Source organism: Caenorhabditis briggsae, assembly GCF_000004555.2.
Source record: "Caenorhabditis briggsae complete genome, chrV, whole genome shotgun sequence".
Classification (NCBI taxonomy): domain Eukaryota; kingdom Metazoa; phylum Nematoda; class Chromadorea; order Rhabditida; family Rhabditidae; genus Caenorhabditis; species Caenorhabditis briggsae.
Genome location: NC_013488.2, coordinates 12,614,554 through 12,635,938, shown reverse-complemented (window position 1 = coordinate 12,635,938; position 21,385 = coordinate 12,614,554). Strand labels below are relative to the sequence as shown.

General features: G+C 35.9%; 9 protein-coding genes across 9 annotated transcripts; 7 read left to right on the top strand and 2 right to left on the bottom strand.

Moving 5' to 3' along the window:
• Window positions 1-121: 121 nt before the first annotated feature.
• Window positions 122-2,084, top strand: Cbr-nhr-107 (the record flags this gene model as incomplete). The annotated part of the gene is made up of 8 exons (XM_045237873.1): window positions 122-266; window positions 347-412; window positions 459-574; window positions 621-845; window positions 897-1,078; window positions 1,128-1,243; window positions 1,565-1,716; window positions 1,983-2,084. The coding sequence occupies 8 exons, from the start codon at window positions 122-124 to the stop codon at window positions 2,082-2,084; spliced, it is 1,104 nt and encodes a 367-aa protein (XP_045096659.1).
• Window positions 2,085-3,646: 1,562 nt separating this feature from the next.
• CBG27160 lies at window positions 3,647-5,251 on the top strand (the record flags this gene model as incomplete). Its single annotated transcript, XM_045237872.1, has 5 exons — window positions 3,647-3,708; window positions 3,757-3,899; window positions 3,954-4,030; window positions 4,448-4,958; window positions 5,004-5,251. 5 exons carry the CDS (start codon window positions 3,647-3,649, stop codon window positions 5,249-5,251), a joined length of 1,041 nt encoding a protein of 346 aa, XP_045100181.1.
• A 1,005-nt stretch (window positions 5,252-6,256) lies between these two features.
• CBG19059 lies at window positions 6,257-8,485 on the top strand (the record flags this gene model as incomplete). Its single annotated transcript, XM_002637313.1, has 5 exons — window positions 6,257-6,635; window positions 6,678-6,910; window positions 7,182-7,324; window positions 7,980-8,191; window positions 8,238-8,485. 5 exons carry the CDS (start codon window positions 6,257-6,259, stop codon window positions 8,483-8,485), a joined length of 1,215 nt encoding a protein of 404 aa, XP_002637359.1.
• Window positions 8,486-9,101: 616 nt separating this feature from the next.
• Window positions 9,102-10,614, top strand: Cbr-nhr-94 (the record flags this gene model as incomplete). The annotated part of the gene is made up of 5 exons (XM_002637312.1): window positions 9,102-9,265; window positions 9,309-9,442; window positions 9,702-9,757; window positions 9,802-10,464; window positions 10,513-10,614. 5 exons carry the CDS (start codon window positions 9,102-9,104, stop codon window positions 10,612-10,614), a joined length of 1,119 nt encoding a protein of 372 aa, XP_002637358.1.
• A 429-nt stretch (window positions 10,615-11,043) lies between these two features.
• Window positions 11,044-12,965, top strand: Cbr-sre-11 (the record flags this gene model as incomplete). Its single annotated transcript, XM_045237871.1, has 4 exons — window positions 11,044-11,150; window positions 11,524-12,142; window positions 12,187-12,402; window positions 12,819-12,965. The coding sequence occupies 4 exons, from the start codon at window positions 11,044-11,046 to the stop codon at window positions 12,963-12,965; spliced, it is 1,089 nt and encodes a 362-aa protein (XP_045096658.1).
• A 1,135-nt stretch (window positions 12,966-14,100) lies between these two features.
• On the top strand, window positions 14,101-15,184 carry Cbr-sre-12 (the record flags this gene model as incomplete). The annotated part of the gene is made up of 5 exons (XM_002637310.1): window positions 14,101-14,236; window positions 14,295-14,516; window positions 14,561-14,619; window positions 14,666-14,803; window positions 14,849-15,184. 5 exons carry the CDS (start codon window positions 14,101-14,103, stop codon window positions 15,182-15,184), a joined length of 891 nt encoding a protein of 296 aa, XP_002637356.1.
• A 179-nt stretch (window positions 15,185-15,363) lies between these two features.
• Window positions 15,364-15,507, top strand: CBG27159 (the record flags this gene model as incomplete). The annotated part of the gene is made up of 1 exon (XM_045237870.1): window positions 15,364-15,507. The coding sequence occupies one exon, from the start codon at window positions 15,364-15,366 to the stop codon at window positions 15,505-15,507; it is 144 nt and encodes a 47-aa protein (XP_045100180.1).
• A 1,312-nt stretch (window positions 15,508-16,819) lies between these two features.
• On the bottom strand, window positions 16,820-17,898 carry CBG19055 (the record flags this gene model as incomplete). The annotated part of the gene is made up of 4 exons (XM_045237869.1): window positions 16,820-16,857; window positions 16,904-16,959; window positions 17,006-17,599; window positions 17,657-17,898. 4 exons carry the CDS (start codon window positions 17,896-17,898, stop codon window positions 16,820-16,822), a joined length of 930 nt encoding a protein of 309 aa, XP_045096657.1.
• Window positions 17,899-18,542: 644 nt separating this feature from the next.
• On the bottom strand, window positions 18,543-19,618 carry CBG19054 (the record flags this gene model as incomplete). Its single annotated transcript, XM_045237868.1, has 6 exons — window positions 18,543-18,589; window positions 18,635-18,696; window positions 18,743-18,998; window positions 19,019-19,335; window positions 19,380-19,537; window positions 19,580-19,618. 6 exons carry the CDS (start codon window positions 19,616-19,618, stop codon window positions 18,543-18,545), a joined length of 879 nt encoding a protein of 292 aa, XP_045096656.1.
• Window positions 19,619-21,385: the final 1,767 nt, after the last annotated feature.

Here is a 21,385-nt window from a genome sequence, read left to right as displayed (position 1 = left end):
AAGAATCAACCGGTCGACCATCATGTCACTCTCCTTTTTTGACTTTTTGACTTTTTTCCACCCCACAACGTCACTTTGAAATTCGAATTTCCGAACGGTTCTTCAGAATCCTCAGAGAAAAATGAGTGAAAATTGTATGGTTTGTGATTCGTCATCAGCTCAATATCATTTCGGAGCAACTGTCTGCAGAGCGTGTGCTGCATTTTTCAGAAGATATGTTAACACTAAAAAGCTCACGATTCTGTGCAATTGTTTGTCAAAGAAAGGTTGGTTTTTTTTTAATTTGGGTGCCAAAAACATGGATCATCAAAACATTTCTCTGAAAATTGGAGATATCTTATTTCAGAAAGCCAATACCCTTGTAGACTATGCCGGATGAAAAAATGTCTTGCTGTTGGAATGGAAAGATGCAGTTAATCTTAATTTTTGTGAATTTCTTTCCAATTTTAGTGTTTCAGAAGTCCAAGGACCAAGAGATATAAATAACTCATTGAAAAGAAAAATGATAGAAGGGTCATCTCCAACATATTCTTTGTCATCTGGATCCCCAGCATCCACTATTTCAAATATTGAAGTAAAAAACGTTACGTTTGAATACATAAAAAGTTGTAAGTTTTCAGTTTGGAATCACACCGCGAAGCGTCGAGCTTATAAACCTTCTTGCTAAAAACTACCGTAATCTGGAAGCAACAAGATCAACAATTTTCAACATAAGCGAGGAGAAGAATGCCCTTGGTGTGAACCTCTATGAATTGTCTTTGGAAGTGAAAACGGATGCAAAGTTGCTATGGAAACTCTGCGAAACGACGTTTCCGCAGTTTGATCGCTTGGATAGAAGCGACAAAGTGAGACTTGGAATATTCTAGCTATTTGAAAATATTAATCTAATCTTCCAGAAAACTTTGTTCTACAACTTTTACTCAAAATGGAGTATTCTAGAAGTCGCAATTTTTTCTACAAAATACAATGATCCGCATAATTTTTATTCTCCATCTGGTTCAGTTGCTAAATCAATTAACGATTTTTATGTGAACACTGTAAGAGAGGAAGCAATATTAACCGAAGAAGAAGTTATAAGGTATGGAAAATATGTGATGGGGAAATATTCTAAGAAGTAAAAATTTTAGAATTTTCGAGCCCTATTGGACGTATCATTTTCAAAATGTGATTGGTCCACTTGTCAAACTGCAGTTTGGAGAAACGGAGAATATGGCACTCTTTGGAATAATGTTATGGGATGCAGGTGATTTTTTGTAGACTGCTATAAAATTACATAAAAAGTAATAAGTGACATAATGAATACTAATGTTTGATTTTGGAAGTTTTCCGTAACATTAAAAATAAAGGGCTCAACTAATTTATGCGCAGATGGTTAAAGAAGGGGTATGGGACCTGCAAGCTAATTGTAAGGGCGCGGGTGCGGTGTTCCAAGGGAAAACTGAACGGGGGTCTTAGCGTGCCAAAAATTAGCTGAGTGACATGAGTGACAAAAAGAATATGACTTAACGAATCGTAATAATTGATTTTGAAGTTTTTCAACTACATTATAGATCATACATTTCAGGCTATGTAAATGTGAGCGAGGAGTTAGCAGATGTTTGCCACTCGATGCGAAAAATCATTTGTCGAGAATTGAGTTCATACTTAGCTGAAAATGACGTCTCGCCCAGTAGATTCTTCGAAACGTTGGATACAATTAACATAATTGAGGTAACAGTAAGCACTTACACACAAGGTTCCAGAAGGCTTGGTCAGAAATCGCGCCCCAGATAACTTTCAGCCCAGGAGAAATTTAATGGTTTCGTGAACGAGGATTTGACCTGTATTTTTAATCAGCGCTTTTTTCTCTCATCGTTGTACGTTTGATACTCAGCCAACAAAAAGCAAAAAAAGAAACCTTAGTTTCATTCTGAGGCGCTATTTCTGACCGGACTTTTTGGAAAATTGGGCATAACGTAAAACAGTACAAAACGGAATTTCAGAAAGCCGAACACAAATGTCAAGAAGAAATCGAACTGTGTGGGGTCTACAACTTTGAAGTAGACGAAGATATGAGAAAAATGGTGATGTGGGAAAAATATTGATCTATAACGAAACTTTTTATCAATCCGTTGTTTTTTGTAAATAAACTAATATATATATATATATATATATATATATATATATATATATATATATATTGTTTCTCCCTTTCAACATAATACAAAGACCTAGACGAACTGGTTGTTGTCTCCATAGAATTTCCGAAACAGGTGGAATCTCAATTTACTGGTCCACTATTCACATTCCTTATTCATTAACTTCAATGTGTGTGCACCTACGTGATATTCATTTTCTTCAGCTTCCGGGTTTTCTGATTCTTGGCTTGTGGTTAGTCATGCGTGGCGTCTGAATTCCCCCTCCTTTTTGATCTCAAATGTGCTTGGTATTACGCGCGTTCAGTCTGACAAGTACATACAGAACTATGGGTGTTTTTCTCGTGAGGATTATCTCGAAATATAAGCTTCTTTCTCCCGTAAATACTATTTCCACTAAATTCTCACTCCTCGTCAACACCCACTCTTTTATTCAAATTCAAGTATTCAAATTCAAGCCTTCCGGTTTCAAAGTACACGCAAAAACGTTCTTTTCTCTTCTCTTTCCCCGTGGATGTGGCAACAACGTGTTATATAAAACTCTAAAGAGAGATAGTAAATATAAAAGAGGGAGTAGACAACCAGAAAAAACGAGAAAATAGTATGCTGATAGAGATCAGAGGACTGAAAAGAGGCACAGAAGGAAAATGTAGAAACAGATACGAACAAGTAGATCGAAGACTTGTACTCGAATCCAATGGTCTTTCTTTTTCTATTTTAACTTTCTTATGTTCTCTATATGACGTGATTTCTCTTTTTCTCTGTTTTTTTTAAAATTATCTCTGTGTCAGACTTTTTTTACTATGATATGATTCAGAATACTATATCAGAACTCTTTAGTAATCTTGCCCTTTTTTAAATTACAATGATTCATTCTCCAATAACATCATAAGATCATTCAGTGATAGTAACGATTTTGCATATAAATCATTGCATTGAACTGCTCTTGTATTTTTGAATAATAATTTTTCGATGAATCAGAAACTTTTGTAAGAAAATATATATAAAATAGAGGAGTGTGAGACTAGCATCCTCCCCACGAGAACACGTCACTCGGTCTTCCCCCGAACAGTCCACGAGTAGGTAGATCCAGTTGATATTATCTTTTCATCTGATCTGTCTGGACGGTACAACAAGTTGATCTCTGCGTCTGATTTCTAACTATCCTCCTTTTCTTTTTTATATTTCAAATCAGACTGGGGGATTAGTCTGATAGACTTAAAGGTCAGACTAACTTTGTGATATAATATTTAGTTAATCTGCAAAGCATCGTGATCAAGGAAGCACACTTCTGATTATGAACCTTTGCACGAGAGCTGACCATGAACTCTGTGACTCCTGATATATGTTTTCTTTTTTTCAATGAGCTGACCAGTGATGAATAAAACTAGAAGCACAAAGTTTTCCGAGCAACATTTTTTTGACATCTTTTCATTACTTCGATTATATAATCTTTCTCCCATATGCCTCCAGATTCTCGCTGTTTTGCTACAAAACTTTACTCGTTTTAGATGTTGTGTCAGGTCTGTGGCGCTCCTGAATCAGAACCCCATTTTGGAGGATATTCTTGTAGGTATACATAATAATTTCGTCTTTCCATTAGACTTATGAACACATTCAGAGCTTGCGCAGCATTCTTCCGAAGATGTGTTCATTCACGGAAGTCAGAAGTAAACTGCACATGTAAGCAAAGATTAGCGTCTTCTCATCCGTGTAGACATTGTAGGATGTTGAAATGCTTAGCGACTGGTATGATCAAGTGTAGTGAGTTTATAGGGATTTTGTAGTTTCTAAGATGTTCAGATTAAACATTTTCAGAAGTTCAAGCATCCAGGGAACGAAATAAAACCAAAGCATTATGTATTCCAGCTGTCTCCAACATTTCTTTGTTATCAGTAAGTCTGTCCCAGATTCCAGGAAAAACAAAATCACCGTAAGACCTGTATTAGAAGGGCACCCCGAAAGAGGCTTGTAAAAATAGAAGGGCGTCCTCCAAATGTGTTGTTTTTAATTGAAAACTGTTGTACGTCTTCAGTGAAAAATATTCAGAAAAATGGTTGAAATTCTATTTTTTTTTGTTGTTGTAAGAAACTTTTGGTGAAATTGATAGATTTTTTTTGAAATTTGAACGAGATTTTACCGAATTTTTCGATGAAAAACTACAGAAAAAATGGCCGGATAAGTAGAAGGGTTAATCTAATTGAGCGTCCATGTAATAGAAGGGCCTGCGGAGGTTAGTCGGAAAAATGTAAGGGCTGGCCCTTCTAATACAGGTTTCAAAATCCCGTAATTTTTCAAAATAATTTTTCCAGTGTAATATTATACCACGAGAATGCTCGAACATGTCACATACGGCGGCCAACTGGGGAGAAGTCGATATCAAACGGAAAATTTTGTATGGGAATGATGTTTTTCAAATGAACTTCACCCAGTTCTCCAACGTCGCCAGAGACGATACACTTCTTTTGTGGGACCTTGCATCCAAAATATTTCCCGATGTAAAACTGCTAAGCGGAACTGATAAACATTCAATCCTTTGTAATTTTTTCCCGAGATGGATGATGTTGGATTCAGCACTTGGAATTTGTTCAAATTACGAAGAATCTTCCAAATATATTTTATCCAAAGACTACACAGATATGCTTTTACATTTCTATGGAACCTCAATGCCTATGGAGAAACGATTGAAAGATGAGGAGATATTGAGGATATGGAAACCGTACTGGGATTTTCATTACTACGAAACAGCAGTTCCGATACATTTCAAGAAGATGGACAAGGTGGAGTATATGGCTATATTCTTGCTTCTCCTTTTTGATGATGGTTAGTTATTTTTTCTATATTTTGAATTAGCCTCTCAATGTTTAGGATATTCAAATATCAGCGAAGAAGGCGGAGAATTGTGTCGAGCTCTACGTAAAGTGATAAAAAAGGAGCTGAAAGGATATCAAACTGATCATCATTGCTACGAAAAACGGTTCATAGATGTGATGGATGTGCTGCTAATACTAGAGAAAGCGGAAGAAAAAATTCAGGAAGAAGTATTAATTGCCGGGTTCAACAACATAATATTAAATGAAGATTTCAAATCAATATTTCATGTTAGGAAACTGTAATATGATTGTAAGTTGAATGATTTCTTGTCATAATTCATTTGGGTACAACAATTATCGTCTTTCGATAAACTGGTTTATGATTTTGATTTTTGAAACTTGTGTCGAGAACAAATTAAATTTATTTGCTGCCACAATTGAGTTGTGTTCCAAAGCCTCCACACCTCTATCAACTTTCGATGAACGATTGTGATGTCTAGGTTTTTTTCTTCCAATCTAGATTAATCCTACACAGATCATTGAAAAAAGTGTGTCCCGGGTATTTCACCGATCGAAATTCATGATAGCAAACTTTCTTATTTGATTCTACACAGAACGTCACGGCTTTCTTCTTTTTTTCTAATTTCTTAGAACTAACTTGTAAGCTTCTTTCTAACTTCTTTACCAGATCTCTGAAATAGTGGACAATTAGTTCTTTCTGTAATTTGTCTTTTTCTTTTGGGCAGCTGAAGTCTGTGAATGACTTGCCAAATTTGTGGAGCTGAGAATGCTGAAACACATTTTGGAGGAATCTCCTGCAGGTTGATTACCCAAGTCTAACACTTTGAAAAACCAATTTTCTAGGGCATGTGCTGCTTTCTTCCGACGATACGTCAATTCGAAAAAGCTGATAATTCAATGCACCTGCAAACAAAGAACCGAAAAATCTTATCCATGTAGACGGTGTCGAATGAATAAGTGTCTGGCAGTTGGTATGACCAAAACTAGTGAGATAATTGAAAATGAATCATTAATTTGCCATCCTCTTCTTTTCAGAAGTTCAATCATCAAGAGAAAAGAACACACGGAGGGTAATTCCATCAAGCGAATTAGCAACGTTATCTCTCCTCTCGGTAGTTTTTGTGTTCTTATAAATTTAAATAATTTGAAAACTTTCAGTGCCACATTGTGCCAAAATTCTGCTTTAAGATAGCTCACACAATAGAAAGTTGGCCAGAACTAGAACAAAAACGGAAGTCCTTATATGGAGAATGTTTTTATGATCTCAATTTTCTGGAAGTGTCTAATATGGCCAGACCAGACACAACCTTGTTATGGAGCCTTGGAATGATGATATTTCCGGATTTAGGATTTCTGACGGCAAAGGACAGAGAAGCCATAATCTGCAACTTCTTCCCAAGATGGATAGTAATGGAATCATCAATCGATTACTGTACCAATCAGGAACATCATCGGAAAATGATGGATAACAGTGAAGAGCTAGAAAAAATGATTGTCAAGTTTTATGGATCATCTATGGAGAGAAGAAAACCTGATAAAGAGATTGTGAATATTTTCAAGCCATACTGGGTGCATTTCTACAATGAAATTGCTGAGTCGGTGTTTCAGATGAAATTAGATAAAGTGGAATGCATCGCGCTCTTTCTGATGATTCTTTTTGATGATGGTACGAAAATAATTCAATTATAGACTAAACAAGAATTTTCAGCGTATACAAATATCAGCGAGGAAGGGGCAAAACTATGCAGAAATCTGCGGAAGGTAGTTCTACGAGAGCTGAAAGGATATCAAACAGACAACAACTTGCCAGAAAAACGATTATTGGATGTCATGTCGACGCTGATGCTTCTGGAGAAAGGAGAAGAAAAGATGCAAGAAGAGATTATACTCTGTGGGCTTAACAATGTTAATCTTCACGATGATTTCAAATCGATTGTGCAAGTTAAGAAATTGTGAATGAGAAAAATTTAATAAATGTTTACTGTGTACCCACCCCCTAATTAGATTTGTTGACTGGTTTCTCACCATTAAATTTCTCTTTTTTTCGCATATTTTTCCTTTTCTAATCCCTCTCTCGCAGACTATATTTACCCCGTCGAATGCTATGCCTGGTATGTGGAGCTGACAGTTCCGAACCACATTTTGGTGGTGAGTCCTGCAGGTGAGGGATTTCTTTTGCTTCTTCACTTTTACCCCAAACTTCATTTTGCAGGGCCTGTGCAGCATTTTTCCGGAGATGTGTGCATTCAAAGAAGCTGGATGTCACCTGCACATGTCAGCACAGACTCCCATCATCACATCCATGCAGGCATTGTCGAATGTTAAAATGCATTGCCACCGGAATGACAAAAAATAGTGAGCTTCAGTTTTGAAAAAATTCAGAAATTTCAAGTTGACTTTCAGAAGTACAACCAAATCGAGAGAAAAATCGAAGCCGTTTTTACCATATTGGGTACATTCCACTGATCTCATCCTTGCCGGTAAGAACTTGTTACCAAAAAACTTGTAATAGAAGAGCCCTTAACTTTTAACTCTGATCCTATTTATCTCGGTTTTGTCAAATATACAGAAAAGTTGTCAACTGATAAATTGCTTATCATGAAATCACAAACATTTTGAACATCTTGCATAGGAGTCTAGGAAAACCGAACTTGAAAGTAGAGGGCTTTATTATTAAAGGTTTTACGGTAGCTCAGGTAATCAAGTTTCAGACTTCAATAATTCCAAAAACTTGCGACAAGATATCAAAGACAGTTGTGAATTGGGTCGATGTTGACAAAAAAAGAAAGCAAATGTATGGAGAATCCCCTTACCATCAAAATCTTGCTGAAGTAACATCTACTGCTAAAGCTAACATTCGATTGTTATGGGGCCTTGCTGAGTGTATTTTCTCAGATGTTTCCAAACTTAGTAGTTCTGATAGAGATTCGATTACCTACAATTTTTTCCCAAAATGGCTTGTTATGGAATCTGCCATCGACTATTGCACCAACTACAACCAATTTCAAAGCTTTTTGGGTACCGATGAGTACTATAAAAAGTGTGCGCACTTTTATGGCAGCTCGATGGCTTCTGGAAAACGAATCAAAGATTCTGAAACAATCCGAATCTTTGCACCATTTTGGGATTGGCACTATTCAGAAGTTGCACATCCAGTGTACCTGAAGAAACTCGACAAAGTGGAGTACATGGCTATTTTTCTCTTATTATTATTTGACTATGGTAAGCTTCCTTTCCATTTCAGTCTCCTAATTCATCAAGTTCTCAGCTTATACCAATATCAGCGAAGACGGGGCCAAATTGTGCAGAAATATTAGAAAAGTGATTCTCAGGGAACTAAAAGGATATCAAGATGACAAGAATTGCTCAGATATGCGGCTAGCAGACACAATAGATACTCTACGGCTTCTCGAAAAAGCAGAAGAAAAGTTACAGGAAGAAAACGTGCTTTGCGGATTACATAACTTGGTTCTTCATGACGATTGGAAAGAGATTTTTCACATCAAGAAGTTGTAATTTACTTGTGATTTTGTAAATCATTTGAATAAAAATTCCGAAAATTATTGCTGTTCACATCAACACACAAAACTATGTTTCTATCAATTTCAAAAATGTTCAACGCTCAATTCGTAACTTAATTCGTAGTCTATTGTCTCTACCAATCTATTTCTCTTTTCTCTTCTGTCCCAATCTGATTGTTTGATTACCTGTTATAAATTCTCTCTCTCTCTCTCTCTCTCTCTCTCTCTCTCTCTCTCTCTCTCTCTCTCTCCCTCTGATTGATTCACCAGACAATGTTGAATGAAAAATTCACATTAATTCACATTGACCGCCAAGTCAATTAGATTGGATTTTCTGAAGAAGTATTATAGTTCATGTGATCAAACTTTCAATTGAAAATTCAAATACTCAAGTGCTGACGAAACGTTCCAGTTTCCAATGTTTTCAATTCCTCCTCTTTTCTTTTTCATCTTCTTTTTACATATTTTTCTGATTCTATACCTCACACTAACCTCGTTGACGACCGTCCATCCTCCTGTACGTGCCGATTCACATTTTGGTCTATAGTTCCCTTTTGATCTTTGTCATAAACCCTTTTTATACTTCCGTGCAATTCTATCAAAACTCACATATGGGAGAGAAACAAGCGGTAGATCACACTCCCACACAATCTCCAAATCTCGTCACAATTCGATTTTTGTTTCAGTTTGTGATGGTGGTCGCCGAAATGCAACTCTGTCAAGTATGCGAGAAACCTATCTCTAGTGAATCACATTTTGGTATTCAATCTTGCAAGTGATTGCAACTTTTGTTGTTGTTAGGAAGTGTTAGCTTTCAGAGCGTGTGCTGCGTTCTTCCGTAGATATGTCAACTCAACCAAACCTCAAAAAGAATGCAATTGTGGAAGGGAGAAAAATCCATGCAAATATTGCAAATGGGAATTATGTGTTAATGCTGGAATGTTGACTTCAAGTGAGTTTCTTGTTACTGATAAAATACCAAAAACATTCTATTAGAGTGCCACTCAAACTGTCAACTGTGAGCCCATATATCGCATTTCCTGTAAAAGATATCAAAAATTGATTAACTGACAAAATAGTGTTGATATTATGATAAACATTTTGGCAGTTGACTACTTTTTGTCACCTTTCACAGAAAATGAGATACATGAGCTCAAAAGTGACGGTTGCACTCTATTAGAGTTTTTACGGAAAACACTTTATTATTGCAGAAGTTCAACACAGAAGAGACAAAAACCCACGAACAACGAGTGGGAGTTTCTTGGAAGTGAGTCGGGCATGTTTTTTTTCTAGAACTTCTCATTTTTGTAGACTAGCCTCATTCCATTAAGAAGCATTGATCGTATAGCCGACGCTCTGGGGAATTACAATGAATTGGGAAGAGAAAGAAAAGTGATTCATGAATCGAGTTCTACAAGCCTTGTGGACTTTTACGAGTATACCACAATCTCCATGAAAGATGCCCCAATGTTTCGGAAACTTTTGATGAATACAATACAGGAACTTGAGTATTTGAGTGATATTGACAAAAATAACCTATTTTCCAACTTCTATCCCAAATGGACGCTTTTTGAGTCGGGAATTCAAGCGTTCAAGAACTCTGAGATTCACACTTTTTTCGCGGCTAATGGAAAACCGGCAAAGCAAATTTCGAAATTCTACAGAGACTGCATGCCATCCAAAAAACGAATGGACGATAAAGAAGTTCTTCAGATATTTGAACCTTATTGGAATTCGTATTATGGACATGTGGCATATCCCTTATTTGAACTGAAATTCGATGCGATGGAGCTGATGGCTATACTGATTCTGATGCTCCTGGATCCGGGATATTCAAACATTTCTGAAGAGTGCTCGGAGATGTGTTACAATATGAGGAATGTGATTAGAAAACAATTGAAAGGATATTATCTAGAAAGAAACATTCCAACAGAAAGGATTTTCACTACAAACGAAGCATTGTTGCTAGTGGAAGTATCTTTGTTCTAGAAGATGACAATTCTAAAAGTTTCAATTTTGCAGAAAGCTGATTCCTGGCTCCAAGAAGAGGTTCAAATGTGTGGAGTTCACAGCGTGCCTGTAGATGAAAACTTTCGACAGATGGTCATGACTCCAAAACTGTGAAAGCTGCAACAGACATTAATGATCCATCCAAAGATCTCACTTTTCACTAATTTATTGTGAATCATGATAAAAATCGTCTAATAAAATACTTACTCTATGATGTTTTTGTCTACCTAGATTCTCTCTCATTGACCTTATATTATTCGTTTAATCTTTCCTTCTTTTTGTGTTTCCATTAACTCTTGAGTCTCAATGGAAAAGGAGAGAGGGAAACATTGAGTAGACGATTTTCATTATTTCTCTGCCGCAAAACTGAGAATCTGTGAGTTAGTTATTGAGTTTTCAGTTTAACTCCAAATCTCTTAAAAACACCCGATACAAAATCCGACCCACTTTTTCTTGTGACGAACACTAGACTCCCGTCATAGTTCTTCTCCGGATCATACCTAATATTCAGAGAACAATTATTCTGTGATTTTTTCAATTGAAATGCTGTTCATTCATTACTTTAATCTAACATATTTTCGAAATAACACTAGTAACTTTCGCCTGCTGGAGTATTATTTGAAAGCAGAGTTTGTCTTTTACATCTATGAGTAAGCTATTCTCTATACTTGTAAACCGGACCCTGTGATAGTTTCTTTTAGAATCACTGTTTTTGGACCAACCAATGTAGATAATGTGAATAATCAATTTATTTTTGACTCAATTAAATTAGATATGAACTCGACGAGTACTGCGAAAATCCAGGCCGTGCTGGGCACTGCCTGTTTTTCTTGGCTCATCCCGTTTGTAACTTTGTTCATAGACAAGATACAGTTTTCCAAATAGTATTATTTTGTAGTACTTGTTAAGTTCTATCACAAGGAAGGAATTTAGGTAATCCAGAAATATTGACTCTAAAAGGAATTATGGCAAGACCCGGTTTACAAATATTCTCAGAATTGGATTAGAAATTTATTTTTTCAGCACTCTCCAGTTTGCATTTTTCTTGTGGGTCCTGTTCAAAGCGAAACAGTTTCACTTCAACTTTACGGTTTTGCTGGCTCTCATCTATCTCATTCATATTATTGATAACATCGCAATAATCCTCATGAGAGTATACATGTTTATGGGATTGGATGGTAAGAAACTCTCGATATATCGATGCAAAAAATACAAAAACAATTTAGATACCACAATTCGTGAAAACATAAAGTTTACTGTTCTAATGTACATCTCCATATTCGAAATAATATGTGCGTTGGGAATTTTACCATGTCTCATAATTGAACGCTGTTTTGCATCTTACTTTGTTGCGGATTACGAAAAAAAGCAAAGGAAATATGTATCCTTTTTCTTGGTTATTTTCCTTTTCATCATTGCAAGCACTTCTTGTTTTTTGGTTCGCAGAACTTCCAACACTGTCTACATTGTAATCACACTAAGTATTGCAAATGTTTTCGCACTAATTGTTAACGGGAATCTTCGAATTTACAACAATTCTCAGTACCAGAAAGTTCAAGCCATAGGAGCACAATCAGGAGCAATTACCGAGTATTCACTGACTCAGAGATATCAGATAACTGAAAATATTAAGACTCTTCGGGTAATTTTGTTTCCTTTATTTCTCGTTGAAGGTGTTATTTTCAGATGCTTAATGTCATCGTTTTCTATATGGGATTCATGAATATGGCACTGGTTATCAGTTTGATGATGTCTGGAATCCGAGGCATCTCTCCGGAGAGACAAGCGGTTTGCAGTGTTGTTCTGGATGTTTGCATTTTTGTCTACAGTAATCTTCTCTCTCATGTTATCATGCTTTGTTGTGAAAAATGGCGACGTCAGTTATCGGAAACGTGGAGAAAGGTAGGTAGTGAAGAATCTCACGGTTTGCACGATTACAACCGATTTTTTTTCGTTCTTCCGGAATACAACTAGCTGAAAAACAACACAATGAGTAATTTTTTCTCACAAACATCGCAGAAAATCATTTGTTCTAGATGCTTCTAGAAGCAAATTGATACACACTTGGGCAGTCTGCCGGAAACGAAAACGTAGAAAAAAGTCTAAGAGCTCAACTGATGAACCGGAACTTTTTTTCATTAAATTTTATTCTGAACCAAAAAGTTCATGTTTTAAGATCATAATTCTTATTCCTTGTGCTAGTGTTTAGATGGATGTTTCACAAAAACAGAAATCACATTAGTCATTTATCAGAAACAAGAAGTGAACCGGAATATAGGCTGAAATTTGTTTTAAAAACAACATTCTCAAAATTTAAGATTGGTTGTAAATCTAGTGTTGTCCACGTGGCTCCACTGTGTGATACTTATGGATCTGCGATGAATGTGAATATGACGGTGGATTCATATTTTGACACTCTCCGCAATTCATGGGATGTCTCGACCCCCGTGCATCATTCAAAATAACCTGGAATCAAGATAATCCTCATTTTCTTTGACTCTTCTCCTTTTCATTTCAATCCGACACTTTTCTTCTTTATTTTCCTTTTTTCCTTCTTTCCTCGCAATGAAACTAATTTCAATTTCGGAATCGCTCTCTCTCTCTCTTTTTAATGAAGAAATCCTTCCTGAATTTGTTTTCAAACGTCAGACCTAACTTAAACTGAACGTAAAATCCAACCCACCACAACGTAGTGTTCTTGTTCAAGAACTAATTTCTTGTAGCAATTTCCGGTACATTCTCACAATAAGCTCCTCCCAATTTTTCTCATTTTTTTGGTTTTTTCGCCTTCTCGATAGTTCTCCTTAACAGATATTTTCATTGAAATATATGTCAGCTGATATGCTGCTCATCCACTATTTCAATATGACTCATTTGACAAGATACAGTCAGTTTCCTCAAATGAACGCATTCGTTTATGGCGAGACTGCTTTTTACGTTCTGGAGTAAGTGACGATGCCCCTGGCGGGCACTGTCATGTTTTCTTTCAAGATCGATATCCTTTGATTAGCTAAATCAGATGTGATAGAACTGGACGAGTACTACAAAATGATATCTTTTCAAAAACGCAGTCTTGTCTATGAACAAAGGTACAAGCTGAAAAGCTGACGATCCGGACTGCACAGGTGATTCGCGAACAATCCGTTACGGACTCTCGGCGTTCGCGCGCGGTTGAAATAGGAATCGTATGCGGACCGTACGCGAACCGTTTCCAGCAAAACACAGCGCATTATTGCGGGTTTCTCCGTATTCTGTCCGTTCGCGAACTCCGTATCCGGTCCGACCACGAATGATAAACAAACGGATCCGTACGCGAATCTGAATTCAATTTGAGATCGCGATTCCTATTTCAACCGCGCGCGAACGCGGAGAGTCCGTAACGGGTCCGTTCGCATTTTACCTGTGTGGGCCGGGCTCTGGCGGTTTTTCGGCCTGTTTGTTCTGTAGATTTGTTTACAAAGATACAGTTTTCCAAATAGTTTGTATCGTACCTAATTTTAGTTACCAAAAATATTGGTTCTGAAAGAAACTATGGCAGGGCAAGCCATGGCCAGTTTTCAAGTATGATATTTACTTTTAATACATTCCAGCACAATAAATATGCTCTTCTATATCTGGGTCTTGTTTTCGGCCAAACAATTTCATTACAACTTCAATTTTATCTCCGGTGCACAGTATATCATCCATTTCATTGATAACCTTGCAATTATGGCAATGAGGTTTCATTGGATATTTGGTTTACTGATGGTTATTTTCTATGGTTTTACGATCTCCCGACTAGTTGCATTTTTCAGATTTCGATTTAGAATCCAGTCCCGTCTTTGTCTGCGCTATGACAATCTCAATATACTCTATGGTGTCTGCAATGTGTGCCTTACCATTATCTATCGTCGAAAGATGTTTTGCAACGTTTTACTTGAAGGACTACGAAATTAACCAACGACCTCACATTTCTTACATTCTAGTCATTTTTCTCAGCTTGATTGGAGTTGTTGGAGCTATCGTACTCCAGAATAGTTAGCACTTCAATAAGTGATAGTTATAATAAAATTTTTTCCAGAAGGGAACACTGTGTACGTGGTTGGAGTTCTGATTCTGCTCAATGTTATTGCCCAAACGGCGAGCTTGAAAAATAAAAACAAAATTCTGAATAAAACGTTTTCAGTTGAATACATTCCTGAGAAGATGGAATAAACGAAAGTACGACGAGTGTCACAACAACATTTCTCTTCGTTTCAGCAGAATCGGAAAGTATTCCCTTGCCAAACGATTTCAAATCTCGGAAAATATAAGATCTCTACATGTAAGTCTTATTTGAAACTATCATTTTGCAATTTTATTACTTCAGATGCTCAATATCATCATTTATTACATGGGGATCATGAATGTCGTACTTGTCGTTAGTGTCCTGTTCTCCAGTTTTGACACAACTCCTGAAAAACAAGCGTTGTGCTCCGTGGTACTCGACGGAAGCATCTTCTTTTATAGTTTCGCACTTCCTCAAATTATGTCATGTTTTTGTCAAAAATGGAGAGTGCAGACGAATTCATTCAAAGAAAGACTGGGTTGTCCGAAGTCGACGAGTATCGAGCCATTGAGAGATACATTTGGAAGTGATATGAGAGAGGACGTGTCTATGAATAAATACTTTGATCAATTGAGAGACTCATGGGAAAATGCATGAAAAGAGATCAAGTCGTTGTCATTTATATTAATAAATTGTTGATTCGTTTAATTTTAAGATATTTTTATTCATGAGAAAAACCACAACAACTCTCACTTACAGAATTATCATCGGGGTAACATAGAGAAGATACAAAGTACAAAAAATCCCATTGAAAACTGCTTGATTTGCAGTGAGCAATGAGAACGAATGACTCAAGGAGTTTCGTCTACACACTGCTAAAACTACAGACCAATTGCACAGAAACCCTATCAGGGACATCTAAAAACATTTCATTGTTTAATGAAACTCTCGAGACGAGTCACTCACAGGAAGAAGTGTGAATCCCATTAACTGATGTGTGTCCATTTGGAATGAATCTTCGAAAAAAAAAAACGAAACGAATTCCTTGTTCTTTGTGAGGGTTCAGAAAAACAAACTAAAGGGAGAGATAGAAAAAGTCGAAGAAGAGAAAGAAGACGTGCCGACTTAATTGAGTTGATGAGCTTTTCAGTTTTGAAGGGAAGAGAAAAAATGGGAAAAGGGAAGAGGAGTTATCAAAGAACTTTGAACATTCTGAAGTGCTTATGAAAACTGGGGAGAACAATTTGGAAGGGCTTTTAAGAAGTGTGTTCTGTGTTAAAATTCAATTTTTGCGCACAAAAAGTTCATCAGCGGGTTCTTTGGAAACATGAATATCATATTTTTCTTTAGGATCGAGAAAAAGGTCGAAAGATAGAAAAGTTTGCAAATCTATCCTATTTGTGTGTGTGAAATTAGATTCTATCTTCTCATATTATATATAAAATTTCTAAAAGTACATTTTCCAGTATATCGTTTCTTACTAGCAAATATAGGCTCCTCAAGATAGCAAGAACGCCGTGAAACATATTATAGAAAGGGCTCCTAATTTTTAATTTTTTCTCGGTCCCTTTAGGAGATTTCGAAAAGTAGTATGTTGACAAAATGCTTTAGATGTCATAATCAACATTTTGTCAGTTGACCAATGTTTGATATCTGTTACAGAAACTAAGATACATGGACTCAAAGTGCAAATATAGGGTGGCCTTCTATCAGAGTGTTTACGATATTCTAGAAAGTAAACTAATCCAGTTCAAAGTCTGGATCAAGACAATAGAAAATGTGTTTAGTCGTGACGAACTGAAAAACTGATCATTGCTTTGCCTAGAGTTCTAAAATGATGCTAATTTGAAAGTCAGTCTACTCAAATAACAATACGCCATCAAAGTTCATCTTCCAGTTGGAACAAAACAACGAAATATTCTTCATTTCCTTTTAGATGTACTCCAAGATAAAACCGATGTACCCTGTAAGAATTCATATATGTACTCTGATGTCTTTTGTACTATCAACTAGAAAAATAATTCAAGCGCCACTTCCGTTTTTTCGTTCCGCGTCGATGAACACAGGCCAGGCCTCGTCTGTTGAGAAACTTCGTCAAAAACATCACTTGCTCAAACAAGAAACATTACTGTGAGTTGGTTGTTTAGAATTGGTTGTTTAGATAATGATCCAGTCAAAAAAAGGCATGAACAGTTTTTCCACTCGAAATTTATTGTTCCAAAGAGAGCTAAAGTTTTTTAAAACAAATTTTTAAATTGTTGTTTTTCTTGATCCACATTTCTCGTAGTTCTTCTATGTACCACTCGAGATGAATATCGTTGTTGGTTTTTCTGAAATCACATGGAACTTTTCACTTCATACTGCCGCAAAACTAACTTTTCTTCCAACTCAACATGCGTCTTATTTCCTGATTAGAAGCCAATATGATACCTCTGAAATGGAATACATAGAATTGGAGACTTCTTAATGGGTACTCACCCTTCAACAGCATGCATAAATGCCCACAAAGCAGAAAGTACAAAAATGAGAATAAAGTTTTCTACAAATGGAGCAATGACATAGTAAGATACTTGACCAGCAAAAATGGAAGTTCCTTGAAAGAATGTCTGTTTAATGAAGTTGATCTCTCTTTGTTTCTGTTTTGAAATAGTAGATCCTGTCGTACTCCTCAGAATTCGTTTTGTTGTTTTTCCGGCTTTGCAAGCGGTTAATAAGTTGACGGAAATTGTAAATACCACCAGCGTTGTGTTGAAGACGAAATCTGTATACCAAGTGTATGTGATACATTCAGGAGTATCAATATAAGCTAACGTCCAAGCCTCTGGATAGTACATATTGTAGCAAATAAAAACTTCGTAGATTATGATACATTTTGCAAAAGAAAAAATCCAGATAATGTTTCTGATTCTTTTTGTTCGAGATACTGTGAACAGTTTATCATAATGTAAGGGGAGAAATACTGCACAAAATCGATTGATGGCAATGAAAACATGAGATAAGTTAGATATATCATATATGGAAGTTGCCCATATTCCAATGTAATCGGAATGTGATATCAGCTCATCAGATAGTCTGAAAGTCAAGAATTAACTTTTTTTTCAATTTTTTTGCATTTTTCGGACTTCTTACTTCATTTGCATTGGAATGATGAAGAAGAAAAATATAGAGCAAATTATAGTGTTGCATACTGCTTGATTTCTGGTGATAATTCCAAACGAGTTACTCATTGAAGACAGTTTTCTAACAGAACAATAAACGAGAACATTAGTTATGATCCCAAATGATGTAATCTGAAAAGTAACCATCAAAAAAAGAATATACGAAGAGATTACCATTAATGTAATAAGCACAATGATGTACTGATCCCTCATATAAAAACGTTTTAGGAAAATGAGATTCTCACATAAATAATTTAGTACATACAAAAAATAGCAAATTTTCCCAAAATTAGAAGAACTGCGTATCTCGGAAATAATCGAAAATATATATCATCAACCAGATTGACGAATAAAATCATTAGAGTGGAAAATGTGTGTGGTGACAGATGATACGAAATGAAACACAAAAATCAGCAGACATGAGTTTAGTCTGACTTTCAAGGTGCATCATCCATTAGCAACGGATGGTTGCGAGACAAACTTTAGTTTTCGAACAAGAGTTTATTCAACAGGTGAAGTCAGCAGATCGCATGAAAAAATTTCCTTGTATCTGGGTTATATTTGTGACAAAAATCTGAAAAACTTTAAAGTATGTTCCTCCACTATGCGAATTTTTTATTTGGAGCAAGAACGATTCCATAAAATTGCACAATGTGGAAATCACAAATTGAAAAATTGAATTTACAACTAATGAAGCTTTTATGCAAAAAAATGACTGGAAAAGTAGAAGTTCTAGTTAGAATTGATATTTCTCAATTTTTTCGTGCTGTCTGTGATTGAGTGATGACTTGTAAAGGTTTATTATTATATGTAGTTTCAATGTTCTTCAAGCTAAAATCTTATTAGTAAAGTTTTGATTATTGAAAACGAGAATTCGCTGACACGAAGATAGATACAGTAGTAGCTGAAAATTTTAATAATCAATTGTCATTCTGCACTGACGACTAACTTTTTCTTTTAGGTTGCCCAAAAACCTGCCGCATCTCTTTATTTGATAGAATGATGATTAATCTGAAAACTGACTCGATATAAAAAAATATTCCTAAACAATTCATACCCCTCAACGGCATGCATAAATCCCCATAATGACCCAACAACAAATGTAACCACAGGATTTGTCAAAATAGGAGCAACGACATAATAAGTGATCTGACCGGTGAAAACGCTCAACCCTTGGAAAAATGTCTGACGAATGAAGTTCATTTCGCGCTGTCGTTGTGTTTTTGACATTTGCAGTCCAGCTGCATTCATCAACATTCGACTATTTCTGCTCGCCTTGAATGCCGTTAACAAATTAGTAACAAGCGTCATTACTACCAAAGAAATATTGAACCGAAATCAGAATACCAAGTTAGTTGGATACATTTTTCCGTTTGTATGAAAGCCAAATTCCACGAAGGCTTATCATAATGAAGATTACATCCAATCACTTCGTATAGGATGATACATCCAACTATAGATGTTACCCATATTATCACAAGCATATATTTAGTTTTGCGAATACTGAAACACTTTTCATAATGAAGTTGAAGAAAAACTGCGCAAAATCTATTGACCGCTATCAATAAATGAGACATGTTCGATATTTCATCAGATATCATTGCAATTGATCCAATGAAATGAGTAAATCGAACCAAAGATTTGAAGAATCTGAAATAAGAGTTACACAAATTAAACTAAATGTTAGTAGTTACCCAAATTGGAGAGGAACTATTAGTAAAAAACAGAAGCACATCATCGAATTAGCAATCGTCTGGTTTTTTGTAATTGTTCCAAACGAACTGCTCATCGAGCTCATTTTTTGAGCGACGATAAACACATACGTATTTGATGCGATTCCAGATACAGTAACCTGAAAAGCTAAAAAAAATTCACATTTTCAATTTGAACTTACAAAAAAGGTAATCAACGCTACTACAATATGATCCTCCATTCTTCAATCCAGGAAGCAAAAAACTGATTTGTTTTGGAGATCAAGTCCACAGGCTTGTTCTCATTTGATTTGAAAATTGAGTTTTGTTGAAGACGTTCCTTTTCTTCAAAACAAACAACAAGTGTGCGAAAATTAAAGTCAGTTCTGATCTATATTTTCGAAATTACAAAAATACTACAGTATGTTTGATGATAATCACGAACTGACCAAAAGGAAATTCCCTGCAGACTACTTTACAAGGGAACCACAACACCTCGTCAGTTTGGATTTTGATGAAATTTTCAGTATATGTCAAGGATATCCTATCTAGACATCCCTGAAAATTTTAGAACACGCTCGCCAGTTTCAGCAGAGTTATATCAGTTTCAGTACCAAAAATCGCGGTTTCAGTGCAAATATAGCGATTTTCAAAGGCGATTTTCTCCGCTCCCAGGAGGTTCCAGAACATGAAATTTGTTTCGTTATACTTAGAATTATGTGTAATATCATATTTCAGACATCTTCTAAGAAAATTTTTTTCGAAAAAATTTGCGATTTTTTCCTACCATTTGGGTGGTGATATTATCGAGCTTTTGTCAATTTGGAAAACTTCCTTGAAAAAGTAGTGATAATTGTTTGCAAATATTATTTTACAACTGATAGGTAATCTATTTTTTGATTGCACGCTTTTCATTATTCATTCATGGTCCGTATAGGTCCAAAAACAGAGCTTCAAAACCACCACATTCCAGTGATTGAATAATTCAAATTTTTTTTTCTAAATTTTGTCTCTACTCTTTTGAATTGATAAAATTTTGAAACATATGTCAGAGGGATCCTGAAATGTCGCAAAATAAGAAAACAAAAAGAAAAAAAAAAGAAAAAAACACTACACAGGTAGAGGGGGACTGCCGAAAAACGGGCCGTCTGGCGGGCGCGGACTGCCGAAAAGCGAACAGTCGGCAGTCGAATCGCGCGCCGCCGACGGTCCGTCTGTAACGATTTGCGCCTCGAAGACGGACCGTCTATAATGATAGCGCTTTCTTGACAGTTCATCATTAAACAGGTAATAAACAATAGAAATTCTTTATTCAACTAATAGTTTCTGTGAATTGTGTATTGTTTTGAAAAAGTAACTCTGATTTTTTAAAAGTTGAATTTTTATGAGTAGAACGAGAGAAAACGCATAAGAAATCACAAGTTTTGGTTGATGAACTTCCGGTTTTCTTTCTGTGTTTTCGCAAAATTCAAACTTCATAAAAATTCAACTCGAAAAATCAGAAGCTCTTTTTCTCTCCTTTCGTTCTCTTTCCAGTTTTACTTTCTCCATTTCAACTCATTTCGTTTTTCGACAAATATCTCTCATTGAACAGTATTTTTCGAGTCATCTACTATATGACCTTCTTTCAGAATAAGTAAAATTGATGTGTTCATAACATGAGTTAACATGAGTTAACACGAAGTTAACATGAGCATAACATGAGCTAAAAACTGGCAAAAATATTTACATTTTATGCTCCGCGGCATTTTTAAAGCATACTTCAAAAGTGCGACTTATCGTATGGGATATGTTGGAAACCTGATTTTCGACAGCGCAATAAATAATTTCAGAGCTTTTGGTAGTTTTTGCTTCGGAGCGTATGAAAACTTACCAACTCACCATATAAAAACTCCAGAAAGAATGTATTTGTAACGTTCCGAAAAAAAATAGCGAAACTTTCAAAACTATCATCGTAAGGAGTTTTCGCCGATTTTTTTGCGTTTTCAACTGAAAACGCGCAGAACTGA